The sequence below is a fragment of the Cloeon dipterum genome, chromosome 4, assembly GCF_949628265.1.
Source record: "Cloeon dipterum chromosome 4, ieCloDipt1.1, whole genome shotgun sequence".
Classification (NCBI taxonomy): Eukaryota; Metazoa; Arthropoda; class Insecta; order Ephemeroptera; family Baetidae; genus Cloeon; species Cloeon dipterum.
In genome coordinates, this window is record NC_088789.1 from 24,402,926 (window position 1) to 24,424,565 (window position 21,640).

At 37.1% G+C, this 21,640-nt stretch overlaps 1 protein-coding gene across 2 annotated transcripts; it reads left to right on the forward strand.

Annotated features, from left to right (window-relative positions):
* Positions 1–630: 630 nt before the first annotated feature.
* On the forward strand, positions 631–16,638 carry LOC135942602 (sodium-coupled monocarboxylate transporter 2-like). 2 transcript variants are annotated; one of them, XM_065488796.1, is made up of 15 exons: positions 631–774; positions 2,570–2,806; positions 3,164–3,323; positions 3,387–3,452; positions 6,337–6,388; positions 6,445–6,512; positions 8,130–8,284; positions 8,353–8,493; positions 9,500–9,608; positions 9,674–9,783; positions 11,368–11,554; positions 13,677–13,763; positions 13,819–13,982; positions 15,156–15,384; positions 16,523–16,638. In XM_065488796.1, coding segments are annotated over exons 1-15 (1,791 nt in total). In that variant the 5' UTR covers positions 631–772; the 3' UTR covers positions 16,547–16,638. The 2 variants fall into 2 exon arrangements, with proteins under 2 accessions (XP_065344868.1, XP_065344869.1); XM_065488797.1 differs by lacking the exons at positions 6,337–6,388; positions 6,445–6,512.
* Positions 16,639–21,640: the final 5,002 nt, after the last annotated feature.

Below are 21,640 nucleotides of genomic sequence, written 5' to 3' on the forward strand. Positions count from 1 at the left end.
AAGAAATTAGTTCAGCCAATTACAATAGAGACGACAGGAAATATTTTTTCGCTCTGAATTATTGTTTTTAGGCTTGGCAGAACCAATTTTGGTTTTCAACGTGCCATGGCGCCATCTGTTGACGTCTCTGAACACAAATAATTGCCTTCCTTATTGGTGAATTTAATATATCATTATTTTGATCATTAACTGATATTTTTATTCTTTTTCGCCTATTTATTTCTTATGTATTTTTATGTGTATTTTCTTCTACTGTCAGAATACAATTATGGAGCTTAATTTTACCAACCAATTTTGTGTATAAGCCAAGGTTCTGTACAGTAAAAGGCAAAAATTGCAATTCATTGGAGGGCCGGCAGAATTAACTCTTCATACCATCATAAAGAAGAATGGAAGCAATCAGAGAAGGCTTAATTATTTGATTAACTGCCGAGCCGAGGGGAAGTCGGCAGAGAAAACAGCATTGTAGTGTGCGTGACGCCACTTTTCTCATTATTTGATCAATTTTTCCTAGCAGGCCCGACAAGTGGAGACTATTTGCAGATCGGCCTTGACTCTTTGCTAACGCAATAAATTACTCTGGATTAGTTTTCGGACATGAATGGAGCGAGCACGCGGCCAATGACGTTTAAGTTATCTATCGGCCGTCTCGCAAGTTGCAGCATCATTGCATAGACGCGTGTGCTGCCCTGAAGTTTGATACGACATGCACTGCAATCGAGCGTGAGTGTTTGCCAGGACAGGACACCTACCTGTGGAGTGATTTGAAAACATGTGAGTTAGAAATGCAGCTGGTTATTTATTCGGTTCAGTGAGGAAGTATATTATTTATACATATCGGCTTTGGATAATATTTGCTTGTGGAAATTACATTCTGTTCCAAACGAGAGGCAGTCCAATCTATATCCCTATTTGAATTTTGAATTGCATTACCAGTCATTTCCCTTGATTTTTCTATAAAAAATAAAACAAATTAAAATGTCAAAAAATTAATTTAAACAAAACACTTAATAACTAAACTTTCATTTGCTAAAAAATGGAATCTAAACATTCCATTCACATGAAATCCTTAACAAATAAAATTTATTTTGCTATAAATTATTAAAAAAAAAAAAAAATTAAAACCAGGATTCATACTCGTTGTCAGAAGAATTCGTCGTTTTAATCCTCGACTAGTTTCGACGTCATCAAATACGTCCTATTCATGAGGCAGTTGAGGCTAGCTCCAAAGACCAAATGTCGAGGATTAAAAACGACGAATTCTTTTGACAACGAGGATGAAGCCTGGTTTTAATTATATTGAACATGGAAAAACCTCAAGTGGTCGTATTTTTCAAAAATAAATAAAAAAGTCGTCAGATTTGACAGCTAAAAATAATTTGGATTGTTGGCTACAGAAAGGAGTCAAGGAAAATAGTTTTGTTTAAATATAAGATATAAGCCTTGCTCGTCTAGAAAATATACCATGGAAAATTTTGGTTTTATTTAAATGCCAAGAGGTTTCAGTAATTGTATTGGAAACAAGAATTTATCAGGTTTTTTCGTATAATTCCTACTGAAAAGACGTTGGTAAATAGGTAACAGACATGAACAGCTTGTGTAATTTACAAAAAATTGGGTAGCATTTTTTTGCTAATGCCACTCCATCTTCCAAGAAACATGTCAAGTGCACACACAGCATGCGAGTGAGGCGCAGGTACAAAGCAAAAGAGGCCAACCGACCCCCGCTGCGGCCGCAAATCCCTCAAAAGAAACTTCGGCATGCTTTTGACGAAAAGCGGTGTTCAAGAGCGCATTTGACCCTTTATTTAAGCAAAAGCAAGCTAACTGCAAAGCCGGCCGCTCGTTTCTGGCTCTCCCTTTCGCCTAAATTGCGACACACAGGCTGCGCGTGGCAAAAAGTATATTATTTACCGCGCTTTCATCTGGACAACGCCGCCGCAAATTAACCCTTCAGAGCCATTTTTCCGGATTTTTTTTGCCCGGCCCGGTGAGAAGCTCTAGAGACTATGGTTTCAAATTTTTGTTGCCGCTGAACTTTGATGCTAAACCGACCATGGCAACACTCGATTCTTTTGTGTGCTTTTTGCAGTTATTACCAAAACTGCAAGTTCTAGGTTACATAATAAAATTACACACTTTCGGATGAGTAAGCTAAATTATTTTTTCGATATAAAGGATCTAACAGGAGAAGAAATTAAAAAAATTAATGTTTGAAAAGAAAGCTATATTTAATTTAAAATTTTTCATTGCATATTACCAAACAATTTCTATCATAAACAGGCTAAAATTGAAAATTTTGGAAATATTGTTGTAAAAATTTACACATCAACATGAAAAACTTTTTATCTAGTTTTATACTAAGTGAGTTGTATTAAGATCAATTAATCAAATCCGATTGAGATTAAAAAATTGGTTCAATAGTAAACTAATAAAATTCGCCGGCGAAACAGTTCCAGGTTTTATTTCTGACACATTGCTATTGTTATTTCTGTAATAAAATGGTGACACCAGAGTGTGTTGCCAATTTCTGCAGCACATTAACGCTGTCGACGCGTCTTAAATCCAGGTACGCAGCAGATGTTTTTGGCAGCACCACGACCCAGCTTCCGCCGCCAACTATGAGTGGAGGCAAAACTTTTAGCTTCTTGGACTACTTTGTTTTTTGCTCTCTGATGCTGACTTCGGCCGTGATTGGCGTCTATTTCGCCTTTTTCGCCAAGCAAAAGCAAAACACAACCAAGGAATACCTCATGGGAGGCAAGAACATGGGAATTTTTCCCATCACAATGTCACTTGTTGCCAGGTAAGGTTTTTTATGCAGATAAATCGTAGTGCGTAGAATTTATGTTAAGCACAAATAAAAATAATTATTTAAGCTTCTCAAGAAGCAAATTTAAAGATCTATTAAGATGCAATTATTTACATTTTTCAGCAGAAATTTGGGTTGGTTTCAATTAGTACATGCGTGTTTTTAACAAACCTCTGAGTAAAATAAATTAATTTTTGGGTCAATAAAAGTCTTGCTGACAGACATTAATTTAAAATAGATTCTAGAAAACGTTTGATTCACTATAAAAAGTTCTTTGTATATTTTTATTTTCAAACGCATTACTTGATTAGAACACAAACTCCCCTTCTCTGTATAATATATTGATTGCAGCTACATCTCTGGCGTGTCCCTGCTCGGCGTACCCGCCGAGATCTACACTTTCGGCACTCAGTACGGCGTAATCATTATAGCCGAGGTTCTGGTCTGTGTGCTTTGCTCTTACGTGTTCATGCCAGTGTTTTACAAATTGCAACTGTACTCATCTTTCGAGGTTGGAAAAAGCCGGCCGGCTCATTTAACAGCTCTCGTTGCAGCAAAAGCCTTTTTGTTCTAGTATTTGCGGATGAGGTACGACAACTCGGTCCGACTCTTCCTCTCGGTGCTCTACTGCCTGATGACAGTGAGTTTGACATCAATTACACCGGCTAACGCCTCTCTCTCACTCACTCTTTGCTTTCCTTCCGATATGTGCAAGAACAAAACGGCAATTTTCAAAGGCGAAAACACTATGAAAAAATGTGTTTTTTTACTGACGAAGGTTATTTTATTACAATAAAATATTAACACAAATCCAAAATTTAACAGGCAGTGATTTCAGATTATTTATTATCAATATTTTATTTGTGCCGATTTCGATAATCTACTAGAGTTGCTCTTGTTTCCAAATTATTTTCTGTATTTGTTATCTACATTTTGTTCACTTTTAAATTTTCCTCAAGATTTCCAGACGTCATTATAATTAAAAAAGTTAAATAATAAGCAATTTAACAATCTCGGCGAGTGCAGCGGGGACGAGACGTGCGGTAAAATTGTTTCCCACTGCGCAGATCCAAGATGGCGTCTGAATGTGGGAAGCAAAAAGCTCTCTTTGAATTCGCGTACGAGTGTCAAGAGTTTTTTTTACGATCCAAAAGACACAATTAGTTAAGAGTAATGCAAATTATGTATGTCACAATATTGACAAAAACTTGGTTCTTTTCAAGTGACTGTTTTTTACGCCATACTCCACCGGACGCCATATCTGCGCGTCGCACGAATCTGGCCCCCGCTGGGAGAGTGGTGAGTTTTCAGAACAATATCATTGCTTGAAAGAAAGAATTTTTTTTAGTCATTTGTATAATTGAAAAAAAGTTTTGGAAATTTTGGAAATTTGAAGGTGAGCGTTAGCGCCGTTTCGACTTATTTCCAAAACATGTTCATTACCAGAACTTAATTAAGCAAATGAGGTCTTTCATTTAGCATGACGTAGCAGACGGGTCAGATTCTAAAAAAAATGTTAAATACATATACGCAGCCAAAAATTAGACTCTTTGGTCTGCAGTGCTAGCCTAGCCGTCTCCAAACTTAATGACAAACAGTTTGCTGTTTGCTCTCAAATTTGAAGGTGGAAACACGTGTGGGAAAACGCACAGGCTGCTGTGACGCACGTCAGAGAACGCGCACGCAGTCGCTCTCGTTTGGATGCATAATTAAAGGGCGCGCGCATTTAATTAACTCTCGGAGTCCTTTCCTTCCATGTGCGGCGGCTTTGGTAGCAAGTAAAACTAACAAACACCCAGGACTTGCTCTGCAGAAGGCTAGCGAGTGTAGAATTTGATTTAATTAATACCTCAATGTAGAAAATATGAAAACGGTGTATTTGAAAATGAATATAGTGTCTCTGCTCTTTGATGAAAATGATTTAAAAATTTATTACGTCATCTGTTAGAGCATGGAAAGAAAAAAATCCTGTTTTGCACGCAGCCAAATTTGTGAATAAATATAGGACTGTGATTTTAGTCGACTATTTTCCTTGCTAATTGGACTGTTTTATATGGTTTCTGAGCCAATATAGACTGTTTGAGACAGGATTTTAGCCCAGTTGACTCGATTTTGCTATTAATAAAATGTAGTATTTTTAATGAAAAATAACTGCGCCGTCGCCTTAATTTTGGGCTTTTGTTCTTTTGCGTAACACTAACATATAAGCTATTCAAACATGGCTGCTTCCGGGGTCTTGAGAGAGGTCAGGAGAAAGAATAACTACATACTTATCAAACAAATGGAATTTCTTTTCTTGTTGCAAGAAAAAGGCAATGATAAATTAAACAGTAAGAATTGGCATGTTTGTTAAGCAAACATGCTCTATTTCTTGACCAGTGCAAATATGCACCCCTAATGGCTGCTGTAGATCTGTGAATATTGGATGTGTCGGTTTTGCAGTAGGCACTCGACTCTCTCACCAATCGTCATTTTTTAATTAAAGTTTACCCTGGTAGTTTTTCTTGTCATAATTATTATTCACATTCAAACTTTCGCGCTGAGACTCTGGGGGCAGCCATCATGCGCGGCTCAATCGGGTGATGGTGAGTGGAAAAAATCTTACATTTTAGTGTCAATATCTTATGAGCAGAGTGGCCAAAAATTTACGAACAAAGCACAGACTTTGGAAAAAAACATTTAATATATTTCGGTATTAACTCAAATGAAAAATTGTGTCAGAAAGAAAGGTGGTTCATTTTTTAGTTTGATTTCAACGCTTTTCATCATAAAAGGTGATTATTTTAATGACTCAAAATAGCTCAACGGGTTGGAGCTCGCCACTTGCTCTTTTTCCAGCGGCCTTACACAAATATCTGGCGTTTCAATAAAAGACCTCGGGGTGTGGGAAGGCGAAAAGATGGCTAAATTGGGTCCAAGCCCCTCTACGTGATATAGTGTTGTTGGAAGTGTTGAGAAGAAGACTCTAAAATGAAAATAAATTTGAAATTTCTAAGTCATTGTTAAGATAAAAATTTAATGAGATATGGCTATTTTAGTAGAAATAATTTTCAACAGAATAAAAGATATTTTCTCATGGGATGATAGATGGTTCACACAGTTTTTCAACTTGGGTCTCAAATCAAGTTTTCTACTTCCTAACCAGGATGAAAATGAACTTCTTTTCTAAACAGTCCATAATATAGAACATTATATTTTCACTGAGTGAAAGAAAACAACTCGTTTGCAACTGCACTTTGCATAAAAATGCATTTTTGCAAGGATGTGCGCAAAGTGTTTATGCAAACTCTCCGTCCGATGAATGTGCACATGAAATTGCACAGAGCCTCTTTTGCATACACTTATCGAGATGCGCATGCTATATAGGATTTCGCTCGCACGCGGCACATGAATATTCCGCGCACGGAACTGAAACCAAGTGAGTGAGAGGGAACAGCATTTTCCTTTTGATGCATATCCTCGGTGCGGTGCAGCACACAATGCTTTGTCGTTTTTCACCATTAAAAGTGCACGCCTGCTTGCAGATCTTGTACACGCCGCTGATCATCTACATCCCGTCGCTCGCGTTCAGCCAAGGTTTGCAAAGCAGTTTTGCTGAGGTCCAACTGAGTGAGCTAACTCCTTGTTTGCAGTGTCGGGCATCAACTTGTACGTTGTGGCGGTTGCGACGTGTGCCATTTGCATTTTCTACACTAGTTTGGTGAGAGCAACGACACACTATTATGTTTTACAGCCGAGATATATACGCGCTGCCTGCCTGCCTCTCAGATTATAATGCGCTGCTGCGTTTATACTGCGGCACAGGGGTTTTGGGGTGTTATCACTTTCGAAACAAGTACCTTTTCAAATTTGCATTGCCATCTTGAACTCGTGGTTTATATATATAGTCTATTTTCTTACCTCGTCTTGTATTATAAGAGATAAAAACTTAAGTAATACGATGCGGATAACGCGAATTTCTAATCCTTAAGGTTTTCTATACAGGTTGGTAGTGTTTTTTTACTATTTATATTTTTTGGTTATTTTGCTGTTGAAAAATGTATAAGTAAAAAATTATTTTTGAAAAGCTTTAATATCAACAAGTTTTTTTATATTTATTTTGGGGATGTTAATTTGTATTCATCGAACAAAAACGAAGAAACTTCAGTCTGATTTTCAGAAGGTGAATAAAATTTTAACAAAACTTTCTTTTTCTTGTGGAAGAACTGGTTGAACTTTAAAACTGATACTTATTTATTGGGCACTGTTAAAAATTCCGCAAAAATATGCCCATGAAAAATTTTCCATGGGTGAAAACCAAAAATTATGCACTTTTCTTTATTTAGCAAGTCAAAATTTTTTGTATGTGTATGGTTTCGGCAGTTTTAGACGGTTTCAAGTGTAATTCAAATAGAATTAGTTACACGATTTGTGCTTTATTGGTCTCGGAATCACAGAAAAAATAGCCTATCGTAAAAATTTAACAGTCCTTGATAATAAATCATTTTAAAAACTAAGGAGGAGCGGGAGGAGCGCATAAAATATCAATAAAAATGGATAAATCACCGTATACTGATATGTATTTTTAAATCCATGTTTTCCTCAACGCTTTAAGTTCCCAGTTCCTTCACTATAAATTAAAATGTTTTTTCGGGTGAACCTTTTAAGGAAATTAAAGTCAGAACTATTATAAAATAATGAATTGGCTATAAATATTTCCGTAAAATGTTCATCCTCGCTTTTTAAACTCTAAAAATAATTTTTTCCAGTATTGTCAGTATCGCAATAAATTTGTATTCAAGGTAAAAACCGAAATTAATAGTGTTTGGAAATGTTTATTTTTACCATACTGGAGTTTTTGCTTTCGTTATTTTGTTTTTTACAAATTCTAGCTTATAAAGCCTTTAAAATGGTTTTTGTTGAAAATATAAACACCAAAAAGAGAACTTATGCTCAAAATATGAACTTATTTAATGTACTACGTAACGTTCAATCGTTTTAATTACATGCCCATCAATTCTCCAATCATTACAATGGAAATTTAAATCTTTACTACACACTTATAGATTACTAAATTAAACTTTCATTATTTAGAATTCATAATATATCGCTTTATTGCTTAAATTATACAAATCATCTTTAAATTGAATTTTATTGTCTGTATGAGTTGCTAAAATTTAATTGATAATTTTGTTTCACGTTATTCAAGAATAAAAAAATCAAGGTTTAACATTCTCAAAAATAAAAAGTAAAAGAAAATATATAAATTTTAAAATATTATTAAAAAAGTTTGTTTTGTTAGCCCACTAAAATATTAATTAAAATTTTTCTATTCTAGGGAGGTTTAAAAGCCGTGGTATGGACGGACACGGTGCAGTCCTTCGCAATGATCTTGGGCGTCGTGGCGGTGACGGTGCTGGGCACGATGGACGTCGGCGGCGTAGGCGTCGTGCTGGACCGGGCGGCCGCCAGCAACAGGCTCGAGTTCTTCAAGTACAGTAGAGAAAAATTGACAACCTGTTTTGTGTGACGCCGGGTTAACCGGGCCCGCATGTTGACAGCCTGGACCCGAACCCACTGGTGCGGCACACATTCTGGACCGTGGTAATTGGCAACTTCTTCATGTGGCTGTCACACATCGCGGCCAACCAGGCCATCCTGCAGCGCTGCCTCGCGCTGCCCACCGTCGGCAAGGCTAGAAGGTGAGCCAGCCGCCCCTTTATGCACTCACGAACTAACTCCTAGTCGCTTTGGGTTGGACCACCACATTTTGTCTGAAAAGAAATTCACTTTAATCAAAATTATTGGATTTTTAATGACCAATTTTTAATTTTTAGAGAAGAGTTAATAAATGGTATGTTAGATAAAGTAAGAGAGCTATTTTGATTTAATTATGCATATATATAACGATGTCAGTACATTATTAACAAATTTGTATAGATATTCGTTGTTTGCAGTGTGTCGAGTTTTTATTTATTTACCTCTTTTCAATTTAATGAATTTTTCATTCAATAAAATTTGTTTCATTATAAATTAAATATGTTAAAATAAAAATCGAATTTTAATTTTTGTTGAAAATATTATTTAGTGAAAAATTTGGTCACGCAACTTACTGTTTCGGTAATATATGTATATGCTTAACCGCAAATTTTACTAGTTTAGTACCTTTAAAATTTATTAATCATAAATGGATGCACAAATATGAAATGTTTTACATGCATATTTATATATTTGATAAAAATACTAGTCATAAAATTTAGAATTTAAGCTTACATCTAAATTGGTAAAAGGAATTGGATTTTGCTGCTTTAAATTAGGTTTAAGCAATATAACGACAGATTAATTTAGACTTTCTTTTAAATAAAATTTATTTTTTGGTTGATTCTTATTGTAAAATTTCAATTTAGAGCAAGATTCCAAATTCAGACCAATACTTTTCGGGTACGTGAACTCGTTCCCCTATGTCTTCCCGGTGCCTAACTCGATTTCGACCCTCGACTTCCGTCAGAACGTTTTTCTCGGGGGTGCTGTGACAGATTAGGGCCGGCGCGAGCGGACAGAAATTGGAGCTGATCCCCCTTTGCCCTGTGTGTGTGTGTGTGCTATCCAAAGTGCGATTCAATAGGCCAAGGTGTCGTTACCTGGGGAGACAAGATGTGCTGCATTCGCGCGCGCACACGGAAAATGTATTTTTAATGCGTGTTGCAGGGCTCTGATTTCGCTCTCGATTGGAATTTCCCTGTTCGTCGTTTTCAGCGTCTACTCGGGCTTGGTCATTTACGCCAAATACCACGACTGCGATCCAGTTTATTCGCAAGTAAGCCGGTGCACGGGACAATGAAGAGGTGGATTATTTTATTTTTGATTTGTTTGCAATAATAGGCCATTCGAAAAGTGGATCAAATTCTTCCCTACACGGTCATGGACTTGTCCAATAGCGTTCCTGGATTTCCTGGAATTTTCATCGCTGGAGTTTTCAGCGCTGCACTAAGGTCAGGATGAGTTCCTTTTTTATTTCAAAGTTGTTTAAAAGAGTAAGCACGATTGGGGAGGTAAGAATGAATTTGCTTTTTTATGGTTTTCTATTTCTGGATTTGATGCTGGTAATAATTTCAAGAGCAACAATTTAAAAATTTTTTAAAAAGGAATGGTACTGCAAAAGCCTGGAAAATGCTCGTTGCCAATGCATAAATACGTCCCTTAGGATTCAGTTAAAGCCTAAATTGACCCAAGAAGCACTGTAATTTTTTTAGAAAATTGGCTGGAAAGTTACCGTGCTTTTCAAATGGTAATGGCTGTCTCCTTACTTGAAATCCGATTTAATTTCAAAACCAAGAGTTTCCCCAATAAGTGGCATACACCGTTGGACAGATCTCGACGAGAGGAATCGGAATATGCCAAGATAATATGTTCGAGCACTGTAAATTTTGGAGAAAATTGGCAAAATTTGAATTTTTACTGTATGAAGGTCCTTTTTTACTATTGAAAATTGTTGAACAAATTGTTTATCGACCAATTGCGTATGCGGCATCCAACAATTCAAAGATTTTCAATTGTTGCCCAGTATCATTCCACTTTAAAGCAGATTAAAATAAATGGTAACAAAAATACTCGAAAATTGTCTCACAAATTTAACTACTGTTTTGCGACTTTTTTGAGGGCTTCCCGATTTTATTTAATTATTGTTTAGCTGTTTAATGATATCGAGAATAAACACTTAAAATATAAGAAACATATTCTGATTATACCATTTTGGTTTTGACCAAATAATTTAGTATTTATAAAGTTATAATTTTAGATAAGCCGAAATAAAAATTGGTTCTGCAATTTCTGCAAATCACCATAGATGTGTAAAACAATAAATCATCTGTTTTTGTTATTTGGTCCCATTTTAATTAAAAAATACACTGAGCTATGATTTGAGTCTAAAATCGCAGTGAAATTATCTTGAAATCGTAAGTAACCAGGGGCGCCATCCATTGTCGGCCTTGAACATTGAGGAGGCTCACACAAAAAAATGGCGAATTGGCAACACTTAAATAATCTGTATATACCCTCACATTCCTGTCATGCCTGAAAATTATTACAATCATTTCTATATTTACTTTTGGTATCATGATGTTCATCATTAAAACTGTTAGATAAAGAAAGAACGTTGTACGGGAAATACAAGTGCAAAATTCATAAATTGATATTAATCCAAATAATAAAATGTATTCTTGGTAATTAAATAAAAATTTCTTGATTGCATTATGCCTAATTATTTTTTACTAAGCTAATTTAAATTTAATGAAAATTGTTTCACAAATTTTTAATGAAATTATTTATAAAAAATGGTTTTATTATACATCAAATATGTTTAAACTAAATTAAAGCTAAAATTTATGTTAAAAATATTGTTTGTGTACAAATTTTAAACGTTTTTTTTTTTGTAAAATTTACTAAATTTCTCAATAAACATAGTTATTTTGCGACACATTTTTAAAAAGATAATGATCCAATCCATACTATTGATCAATCTTAAATTTACGATTTAATCCCCGTCTGTTTACTGTCTCGTCAAATTAAATTTTCAGCTCGATGTCGACGATGCTGAACTCGATGTCTGGCGTGATCCTGCAGGACTTCATTCGGCCGTTGTGGGGCGAGCGGCCGTTGTCCGAGCGGGCCGCCAGCACCATCATGAAGACGATCGTGGTGCTGATTGGCTCTGTGTGCGTGGCCATGACGCTGATCGTCGATCGACTCGGGGCGATCATCCAGGTACGCACATAATAATTGTGTTTATTTTACCGGCACCGAATGGAGGGACAACGAGCCTGCTAATGGCACCGTTTGCCGCGGGCGGGCCGCCGTTTGCTGTTTATGCGGCGTGCACAGCATGCAAATTTTATGCTAACAGCCGCATACGCTTCGCAAACAAACACGCTTATGACAAGTTTGCCGCAGTTTCAAATATTCACGCGAACCGCCGCTGAAACGCCGACTCTAGTTCGACCTGACACACGCGCTGCAAATCTTATTAGTTTGAAGCTGAAGCAATCTTACAAAGCACTCGAGTGTGTGTTTATATGTGCAAATAGAAGCGATGCACTTGAAGCGGATTACGGATGCAATGCTTTGGAAATAATTCATTCCAATGGCAGGATAAACGTGATAAATGCCTTTGCTTAATTTGTACGACTTCTTGAATTTAGTATTGAAAGTTGTTGGAGTCACACTCCCTTCGTTTCAAACTATATCTTGTTATTTAGAGTTTTTTTTCTTCGGTTTTTCTAGTTTCCTACTTTTGAAGCTTATGGCTTTGAATAAAATATGGTGACAACAACGCCATTTTATCAATGGGATATTTTTTATCAATTTGTGTAAGAGTTTCTTTAATTTTTTGTAATAATATCATTTTCTCTCGGCATTGATTGATCCTCCATCATAATTCCTCAGATGAAGCCTGAAATCTCTCGGATTCCAATAAAAATAGGAATTTCGGTACAAAATATAGAAATCTTATAAAATGGCTCTTCTGTTATAAATTTTAATTAGATCTTTCAAAACATTTTTAAAGCAAACTATAATTTTTGCCACGTTTCAAGTATTTTTAATAAGAACCTGAGAATTTTATTTAAGGTTTTTTTATCTCTATAATTTTAAAAATTTAATGCATCACAATCAGTAGCCAAGTACGTAGTTGTATCAATGGTCTAAAAATTAATGAGCATGTGAAAAAACATGCCACTATATAGTAAAAAATTTTGTTACCTTTTGTCTTGGAGGAAATAACGGGAAGTGAGCTCATACTAGAAAAAAGATATCCCAAAAATATCACTATTATAAATCTTTGGCTGTCACATACGCCTTGCAGAGAACTGGAAACTGCGCCGCGGAACAGTCTTTCAGTGCGGGTTGCATATCGTTGAAGTCGCTTCGTTTTTATTTTATAGAAGTGAAATAAAAGAGGTATTTATTCAACTATCAAAAAAATTGTCTGTTTTATAATTTTTTAGGGCATAATTGAGCAACATAATATACAAATTATATTTAAAGAAATAATCAAGGTTATTTATTAGTTCTGTGAGTGAAAATCCACAATTTACCACATGTTTTGTACCAGTTTACTTTTAAAGTAAAAATGTTCTGAAATGGAATGATTCCCTCATATCTACGAAATAACTAAAGAGGTATCAAAATTTTTAATGAAAACTATTTTTTATGCGTGAAAATTTGTTTTTTGGACTTTTAAAACGTAAAAAAATATGGAAAGACTGAATATTTATAGTATTCAACAATTTGTTTACACGAATCATTACTTTTGCACCCATGCAGAGATTATCGGTGGTGAGATGGTAAATTTCTAGTTAGGTTTAAAAATTGCATGACTCGTTAAACAGGTTCCAAAAAAAAATTTCAAGTTGTAAGTCGGTATTTCTGAACTAAAAATAATTAATAATTAATTTATTTGACCTGCAAGATTTTTTGAAATTACACTATATATCTAAAACATTCCAAAGCATTGTTTATTTTGATGGAAAACCCCTCCTTTAGGCGTGACAAAAATGTTTTAAATGTTTGAGGAAGTGAGCTTATGAAATAAATTTGGTTTTGTAGATAAATACAATATATAACTCATTTAATTTGGGTAGATAGATAAACTTTAAGTGACATTTAAGCTCCATTTGTTCTAAAAAAAAATCCAGTTCATTGTCACCACCTCTTTGTGGTGGATTAAAACAGCCATTCTCGTAAAAAGAGCCAGAGGGCATCTGCAGTAAAAATCATTGGCGGCATGTAGTAATGAGAAAGTTTGGTTAACGACGCCGGCGACGGCTGGCTGGCTGGCTAGCTGGCTGGATCTCCATAAAAAGCATTCTTTATGGCTAATAACTTACAGGTCAGTCGAACTCTGAGCGGAATCACCGCAGGAGCGTCGCTCGGCATATTTGTGCTGGGGATGACGGTGCCGTGGCTTAATGCAAAAGTATTCTCCAACTTGAAACTATTCCGAGAGCAGAGAGCTAATTAATCGCAAAAAGGGGGTGCTGTACGGCGGCATCGCAAGCCTGTTCTCGGCTGGCTTCGTCGCCTTTGGATCGCAGCACGCCCTCAGGAGTGGCACGCTCAGATTCGCCAACAGGCCGCTTTCGGTTGACGGCTGCCTTTACGACTTCCCCGCCACCAACGCGACGCTCAACCACGAGTAAGTAAGTGCCAAGGTTCGCACGATTTTGTCCGTCCGGTTTTCTCCAAGGTTTTTTTCTGGAAAAAATATAATAAACAGCAAGACATATCCTGTTTTTCTAGATGATGGTTTTTCTCAAAGTTTTAGCAAATTCATTTATTATTTGCGAAAGCCCTTGGTGTCTGAAGCGGCCAATGGATGGCGCCAGAGATTTTTTTTAGTCTTTAGACACTTTAACGCTCTGATTTCAGACTAAATCCTGTCACTGTGCATTCCGCTCAGCAAATTGCCATAGAATGGTCATTGGAAAGATCTCTTATTTAAAAAAAGTTCACGATTCTACAGCGATTGGTAGAATCAATTTTTGTTTACATCACATGAAAAGAAAACCTTTTAAATAATGAAAAATGCACAGTGGCAGGATCGAGTCTAAAATCACAGTGCCTTAAAATGGAAAATAACCACAGGTGCAATCTTTTGGTGGCTTCTAACACTAATTTTAAAGGTTTCTGCATCTGGTAAAGTCACCAGTTGTATAAACCTCAGTGCTCAAAGCTGCCAATAGATGGCGCCACTGTATACTTTCGTAATAAATTTAATTTTAAGGCACTTCCGCTGCGATTTCAGACTAAATCCTGCTGCTGTGCATTCTTCACTTTCTATGTTTTCTTTTCACGTGCTATAAACCAAACTCAGTCCAGCCAATCTCCGTAGAATCATGAAAAGCTATTTTTTGAAATATAAAATCTTTTTCAACGTTTCTACGGCGAATGGCTAGACTGATTTTGGTTTTCAGCCCATCAAAAGGAAGCATATTAAGTAAAGAATAAACAGTGGCAGGATTGAGTCTGAAATCGCTGCGGAAGTGCCTTAAATTAAATGTATTTCGAAATTATACAGTGGCGCCATCTGTTGCCAGCTTCAAACACTGAGGGTTTATGCAACTGGTGAATTGCCACAAAATTTGTATATGTATTTCTTTTTAGTAAGATAGTGCAATTTTTTAATTTTCAATGCATAGAAAAATAATCATATAATATGAAATAAATCAATACATTTTATTTTCAGTGATTTTCATTGTATTTTCAATCGCATTCCAATGTTTAACTGTCTCAAATGGGCTTTTTCTTCCAATCATATCCGCCCTTTGCCAGACCCTGGCCTCATATATGCACGAGGATTTTTTTAAAGGTCCGTCGAGGAGGCGTTCTGGGTATTCCGCATTTCCTACCTCTACCTGACGGTAGTGGGCTTCGTCACCATGGCCGTCGTGGCGACCATCGTCACCTGGATCACCGGGCCGAACGACCTCAGCAAGATGAACCCCGACCTTTTCAGCCCCTACGTGCAGTTCCTCTTCCCCAAGAAGCAGCAGATTCCAACCGACGAGGCCAACGATGCTGAGCTCAAACTTTTACAAGTGCGCGTATGCATGCGTTTATTAAATTTTGCTGGGCTCGACTCTTAACTACGGCTAACTTGAGTTTGACTTTCGGGGCAATTTATTTGATTAAGAAACAAACATCTAACTACTCAGTTTACAAGTGATGCGAGTAAATCAGAGCAGTGAAATTTAAAAAATGGTAATATATTCGCAAGAAATTCTCTCGCAAATTTGAACCAAGCAGATTATCTAAAAATATTAGTTTGCTGCTCATTTTATCTTTTAAATTAATATATACAGTAAAAATAAAACTAAACCTGTATGCATGTAGATCATAACTAAATATATTTACAATTATTTTATATTTTCGTAATAAAGTTTTATTTTATATTTATTATTTATTTGCAACGTGAATTTAATGAATATTCTAATTGCTATATATTTAAAATTAAAAATGTTAATAATTTATAAAACCCTACGTTCTTCACAATTATCAAAACGCATACATTAATTTAGCTGTGTCCAACACACGCCTTTCATTTAACTATCTATATAAAATAATTAGAAAATTGAGTTCTGCAAATCTGATATTGTAACTATAAATTATTTGGCTTGGAACCTCTAGTTAATAATAATATTTTCAAAGATCTCGTAAATGGCAGTTATAAATATGCTTGTTCTAATTGTTGGCTGAAATTTAGTTCCCAGAAATAATGGATTGCAGAAATCTGGAAATTAAGCAATTCAAAGAGAGACTCTTCTTCTGTGCTTAAAGAACAATTTTAAAAGTTATTAAATTTACTGACGCATTTTCCCTCTGCATATTATAAAATGGAGTTGATTTTAGCTTTAAATTTCAATAAATTTGCAATTTTACATCCATATTTTCTTCCTAATCTTAAAATATTCAAAATGGAACGGAGGAAAATATGCTTTAAACGAAATGATCACGTTTCCTTGAGACTTTTTGTTGGTGCACCAACGAATCGTTTATTTCCCAGCGGTATAATAGCCGATATTTTTTTCCCTGCCTTAAAAGGGCAGATACTCCCGTGGATTGTCCTGCTTTTTGTCAATTGTGCTCCCTTCTACCGAACTCCGATAAAAATAAATAAACCGTCTCACAGCGTTTGCTTCCAACACATAGAGGAAAATAATCAAATTTGTGTTGCAGAAAGCGGCAGAGGCTGGGGAGTGAACCTGACGAAAATCGATGGACCTGACTGAGAAAATGTATTTTCTGATGCGACGCAAAGGATGAAATAAAACTTAATTTTCCAGCTGATTGAATGACTGATGCTGCCTTTCTTTCGCAAATAAAAAGAAATTCACGACCCCAGGGGAAAAATTTCTCGCTCAAAAGGCATATGATGACGAATGCTCCTATTGGGCAGGGGTGGCAGGCAGGGCAGGGCAGGCCGTGTGTCGCACACACGCATGCATAATTCAAAGAATGGCTGAAACTAGAGCAGACGTGGTGGGCTGCTCTCGAAACAACCTGTTCACATTTCACACACACACACATGGCGGGCGGGTCTCGCGAGGGAGGCTGCTTTAATTGCAATTTGCACCCCCGCTCGTCCAAAAGTCGTCCAGCCGCGTGCCCCCGGGGCGCGATATAAAGCTCGAGAGCTGGCAAGCAAGATTTGCTGCATATATATGAGGTGATACATAACTAATTACACTCCTTGGCCCCAGGTATGGGACGGGCAAGAAGGCAGCTGCTGTGACTATAAAGTAGCTCTCTGAATGCACTAGCGCGGTACAACTTCTCGCGCGCGCGTGAATTAGCGCCGCGCTTAATATGAAAATTAATTTGCTGCATTTGTTCCTTCCTTCGTTGGCGTATAACTAAATGTTAAATATTTATTCATCGAGCACGGCAGCAGCAGTCAGGTGTTCCGCAGACGATGATTAAACGTACGCAGCTTGGATTCTGGACCGAATTAATATCGGCGAAAACTTGCACTTGCAAGTTCTGTGCTCCAGGCGTCGTGTTATTTCAATGACTTTATTTGTTCCAGCTGAATTGAATTATGTTTCTCTCTCTCTGCGGTTGACATTGAGAAAGCAGTACCTTTGATTTGAAGTTCTGTACAGAATTGTTTTGATAAATTAATTAATATATGATACAAAGCCAAGATTACGTGTATATATATTATGTATTCCTCGTGAAATTTATTGTTCAAACAAGACGAGGACAGTTTCCTAGCCAAGCAAAGTTGGTGCAGCAGAGCAGCAGAGGCCGTTTTTGCAGTCACACGTACCTGCAGTATGCAAATAATTATAAATTGAAATATGTGTTGCACAACACACACGATATTTATGCGCCAAACCACCGCCGTCGCCGCTCCCTTGTGGCTGGAAAGACGGTGTGGCCATGCAACGGTACGATGCAGCTCTCTGCTTGCACAACTTTGAAAGCGAGCGCACATACACGTTACTATATGCACAAGAAGTGCATTAATAACTTCGCAAGCCTCGAACCTCGAAGGAAGGTAGGAAGAATCCCTTTGGCCGCCGTGCGGGGACGTCACGTTGAGCGCGAATTTAGCTCTCCACGTGTTTGAAGAAAGTTTGCAGCTCTAATCAGGTGAAACGCTTGACTTCTGATAGCCTGCTTTGGCCTTAATCCCACCTTTCAGATTAAACTATAACGTAATTGAATTTCTTTTCAAGCCGCCGTCTTATCTGTGTTACGTCGTAGATTTTCCATTAATTAATGCTCTGACAGAGAAGCCTTGAATGCAGATACACTGCTATGCAACCTAACTATTGCTTTAGTAGTACTTTCGTCAGATCTTGCCTGCTCCACTAACTCATCCAGATTAAATTGGAAAATTAAATCGGTAGACTACTATCACTCGTAAACTTTAATAGGCGAAAACTGCCCCTCAGGGCTGTGAAATAAGAACAAACTATTAATTTTTTTAGCGATCGCAAGAAAGTTATTTTGAGTTACATTTTTAAAGCGATGGTAAGTGAATTCGTTCAATTTGCTTTTAAAAAGGATTGATAATACAAAATCCTGGAAAATCCATGAACTTCAACCATAGGATTCAGTTGAAGCCAAAATTGACCTTTGTAAATATTTTAGAAATGTGGCTGCAAAGTTAGCATGCTTTTCAAATAGTCAGGACTGTCACCTTAATTTAATTCTTGTTTTATTTCCCAACAAAGTGTTCCCTAATATATTTTGAACGCTGTTGGACATATCTCGACGAGAGGAATCGAAATCTGCCAAGTAAATGTGGTCAAGCACTGTACATTTTGGAGAAAATTTGAATTTTGAATGTGGCAAGGTCAATTTTTGGACTATTGCAAATTGTAGATAACAAACTATTTATCAATTGCTTATTGCATCCAAGAATTCAAATAATTTACAATTGTCGTTCTGTATCGATTCACTTTAAGCTGATTTACTTGCATGCAGGGTTGCAAAAAGCCTGCATTTTTTTTTTGTAAAAATGCAGTGCGTTTGTTTCATATTTTACCGGTTTCTTGCAGGAAATGTTTGAACCTCGTTTTTAAATAATTTTCTAATTATTAGCTCATGGCATCGACTTGCAATACTGTCAGAGATACATTTTTGGAGAAATTGAGGCAGCAAATAGCCGTTCAAAAGATAAAATCTGCACATTAGAGGAAATTTTGACCACTCCAACCGCAAATTTTAGATTTTGGCAGGGGAAATATGGATTAAATTCATTTCTTACATTACTTGAGCAAGAAAATGGTAAAACCCGATAATAACCAGTGGTGAAAAAAACCGGGAGGTAAGCAAATGCAGTCCTACTTGCATAATATTTACCAAAAATCTGAGAAGAAAAAAATTAACAAAAAATTCGCTCTCGTGTACTCTATACAGTAGCTGTTTCGACTCCTAACAAAGGTCTGGATCAGCAGCTATAAAATTATTTATTCATCCATGCAACATAGTTCCTGAAATTTCAATTTGATAACCTGATTTGACTGGCCTAAATAGATTTTGGGCGAATCAGTGGGACTCGACCTCGTCTCTCCACTCAAGGTTGGGACCACCACACGCGGTCATCAAGCATTCTGACAGGGACGTGCATCCCAAATGGTCGGCAAAATTGAATTTGGGCTGATTGACGCGGGCAGATGAATTGGACGGCTCCAGCTGGCGTGCGCGGCGCGTTGCAGCCGGGAGCGGCGGCCGCGTGTGTGTCCCTTCGGAGCCTATTACGCGCACACATGCTAGTGAGAAGGCCGTGGCGCGTATGATTGGCGCATTTGCCCGATGGGAATCGAAATCCTCGCACCCCGCTGGATAATTACGGCCGGATTAAATGGAGCGCTGGAATTACCAACGGCCTTTCGTTCTGAAAACGAACGAACGCTCGCTTTTCAATAGCGTATCCTCTGCTCTGCTCTGCTCTACACTCTCGCCGGGATTTGCGTGCTGTGTTTTATTCAGTGATTCGGTCAACAAGCATCGCTGGCAGGCAGGTCGGTAAACAGCGCCTCGAATTTTGTTTGCCACACTTCATTTGACGCAATTTCTCCATTTCAGACGAGGCCCGCAGAGTCAATATAAACGCTTCTGGGCGACCGCACCTGCTATTTGTGCCGAGCACACACAAATCGAGCAGCCGCCACGCTCGATTTTTCGATATTCACGCACGTTATACGACCTTTCAGCGAGAGCAATCCCATTTCGAAAATGGAAGTGCCACTTTTGTTTTTAGGGCCTTTGACTGCAAGCCCGGCCCGCTGATGGAAATTTTCATTGCAAACCAAAGCATTCAAGTTTGGAAAATGATAAAAAAAATGTGCTAATGCTGGATAAACACTGAAAATTAAATTAGCTTCAAGACAAAAAAAATAATTAGTAAAATTAGTATTTTCAACTGTCCTAATAAGCTGATTTTATCTTAAATAATTTAAGATTCCTTTCTTTACATATGAAATTGGAATTTCTAGAATCAACGCCTCAATATGAATATTGAGCAAAAAGGAAGGATGAAATTTCCTGAATCAATGTTAAATAAGTATTATCTGATATTTTTTACTTTGGATTTATTTAAAAAATAATTTAAATGGTCCCAGAAAATTAAAATTCCCGAATATTCGTTTTTACCAGCGGGGGCCAGATTCGTACGACGCGCAGATATGGCGTCCGGTGGAGTAGGGCGCGAAATATCGGTCACGTGAAAATGCGCGAAAAGAACTAAGCTTTCGTCAATATTGTGACATACATATAATTCGCATTTCTTGTACTGATTGTGTCTTTTGTATCGTAAAAACAAACTCTTGACACTCGTACGGGAAAAAGAGAGCTTTTTGTTTCCCACATCCAGACGCCATCTTGGATCTGCGCAGTGCGAACCAATTTCATCGCACATCTGGACCCCGCTGGTTCTTACTTCTTAATTAACAAAATTATTGAAATGTAGAAAAACACTCCCATCACAACTTAACTTATGTTTGCTTATTTTTCAAAAAGAAACTGTTTTGAAACAGTTCAAGCCCAGATATAAATGGAAAAGAAAGATGCAGGGAAAGCCAACAGTTCAATCCTGCATTCACGGCATATCGTGGACCCTTCTACTGCGAGCAACGAAGTTATGCAACCCGCTGGGCGAAGCTACGGAGCTTGTTGCATACACGCCACGCGGCATAAATTATTGAAATGCGTCCAAAGGCCTCGAGTTGTGACGAGCGAGCAGTTGCGAAAGGCAAATACAACCCCTCTGCTGACTTCTGGGATTTCCATCAGCGTCTTTTGAATATTGAATTTCAGCGTCAAATGCCACGTAATTGCCTTCTAATTTAAAAGCGGCGTGCCGCTGGGAGGAGGAATAAAAGCTATTGTGATTTCATGAGAAAATAACTGCAATAAATGGAAACAAACTGCAATTTTTCATTTTTAAAACATGTACATTTGACATTTACAAGACTACAACACAATACTCGAGCAAAAATTACTCAAATTTTGAAACTGTCAAAGAAACATTTTCTATTAAATTTCAGATTTTGTCTTATTTCTAAAAAAATAAATGGTTTCTCTTGATTTTGACTCCTTTCGTTACGATATATTCAACGATGCGCGAATTTTGAGATTAATTTTCCTCTTGACGAAATAAAACAAGATATCGAATAAGGAGACAGCGCTCGCCGATTGATCCGCATGCAAACTTTTAATCCAATATTTTCATAAATTTGAACGGCAGCCTGGAACAACTTCAGCTATTTCCAAATTTTAAGAAAATATTTAAGGTACAAATTATTTTCCTGAGTTTCCCATTAAAGGGGCAGACTTTTTGCG

Excerpts from the sequence above, each read along its gene's own strand:
- LOC135942602 (XM_065488796.1), top strand. Across the intron at positions 6,513-8,129 it reads GCATTTTCTACACTAGTTTG|GGAGGTTTAAAAGCCGTGGT; the intron begins GTGAGAGCAACG and ends TTTCTATTCTAG. Across the intron at positions 9,609-9,673 it reads GCGATCCAGTTTATTCGCAA|GCCATTCGAAAAGTGGATCA; the intron begins GTAAGCCGGTGC and ends TTGCAATAATAG.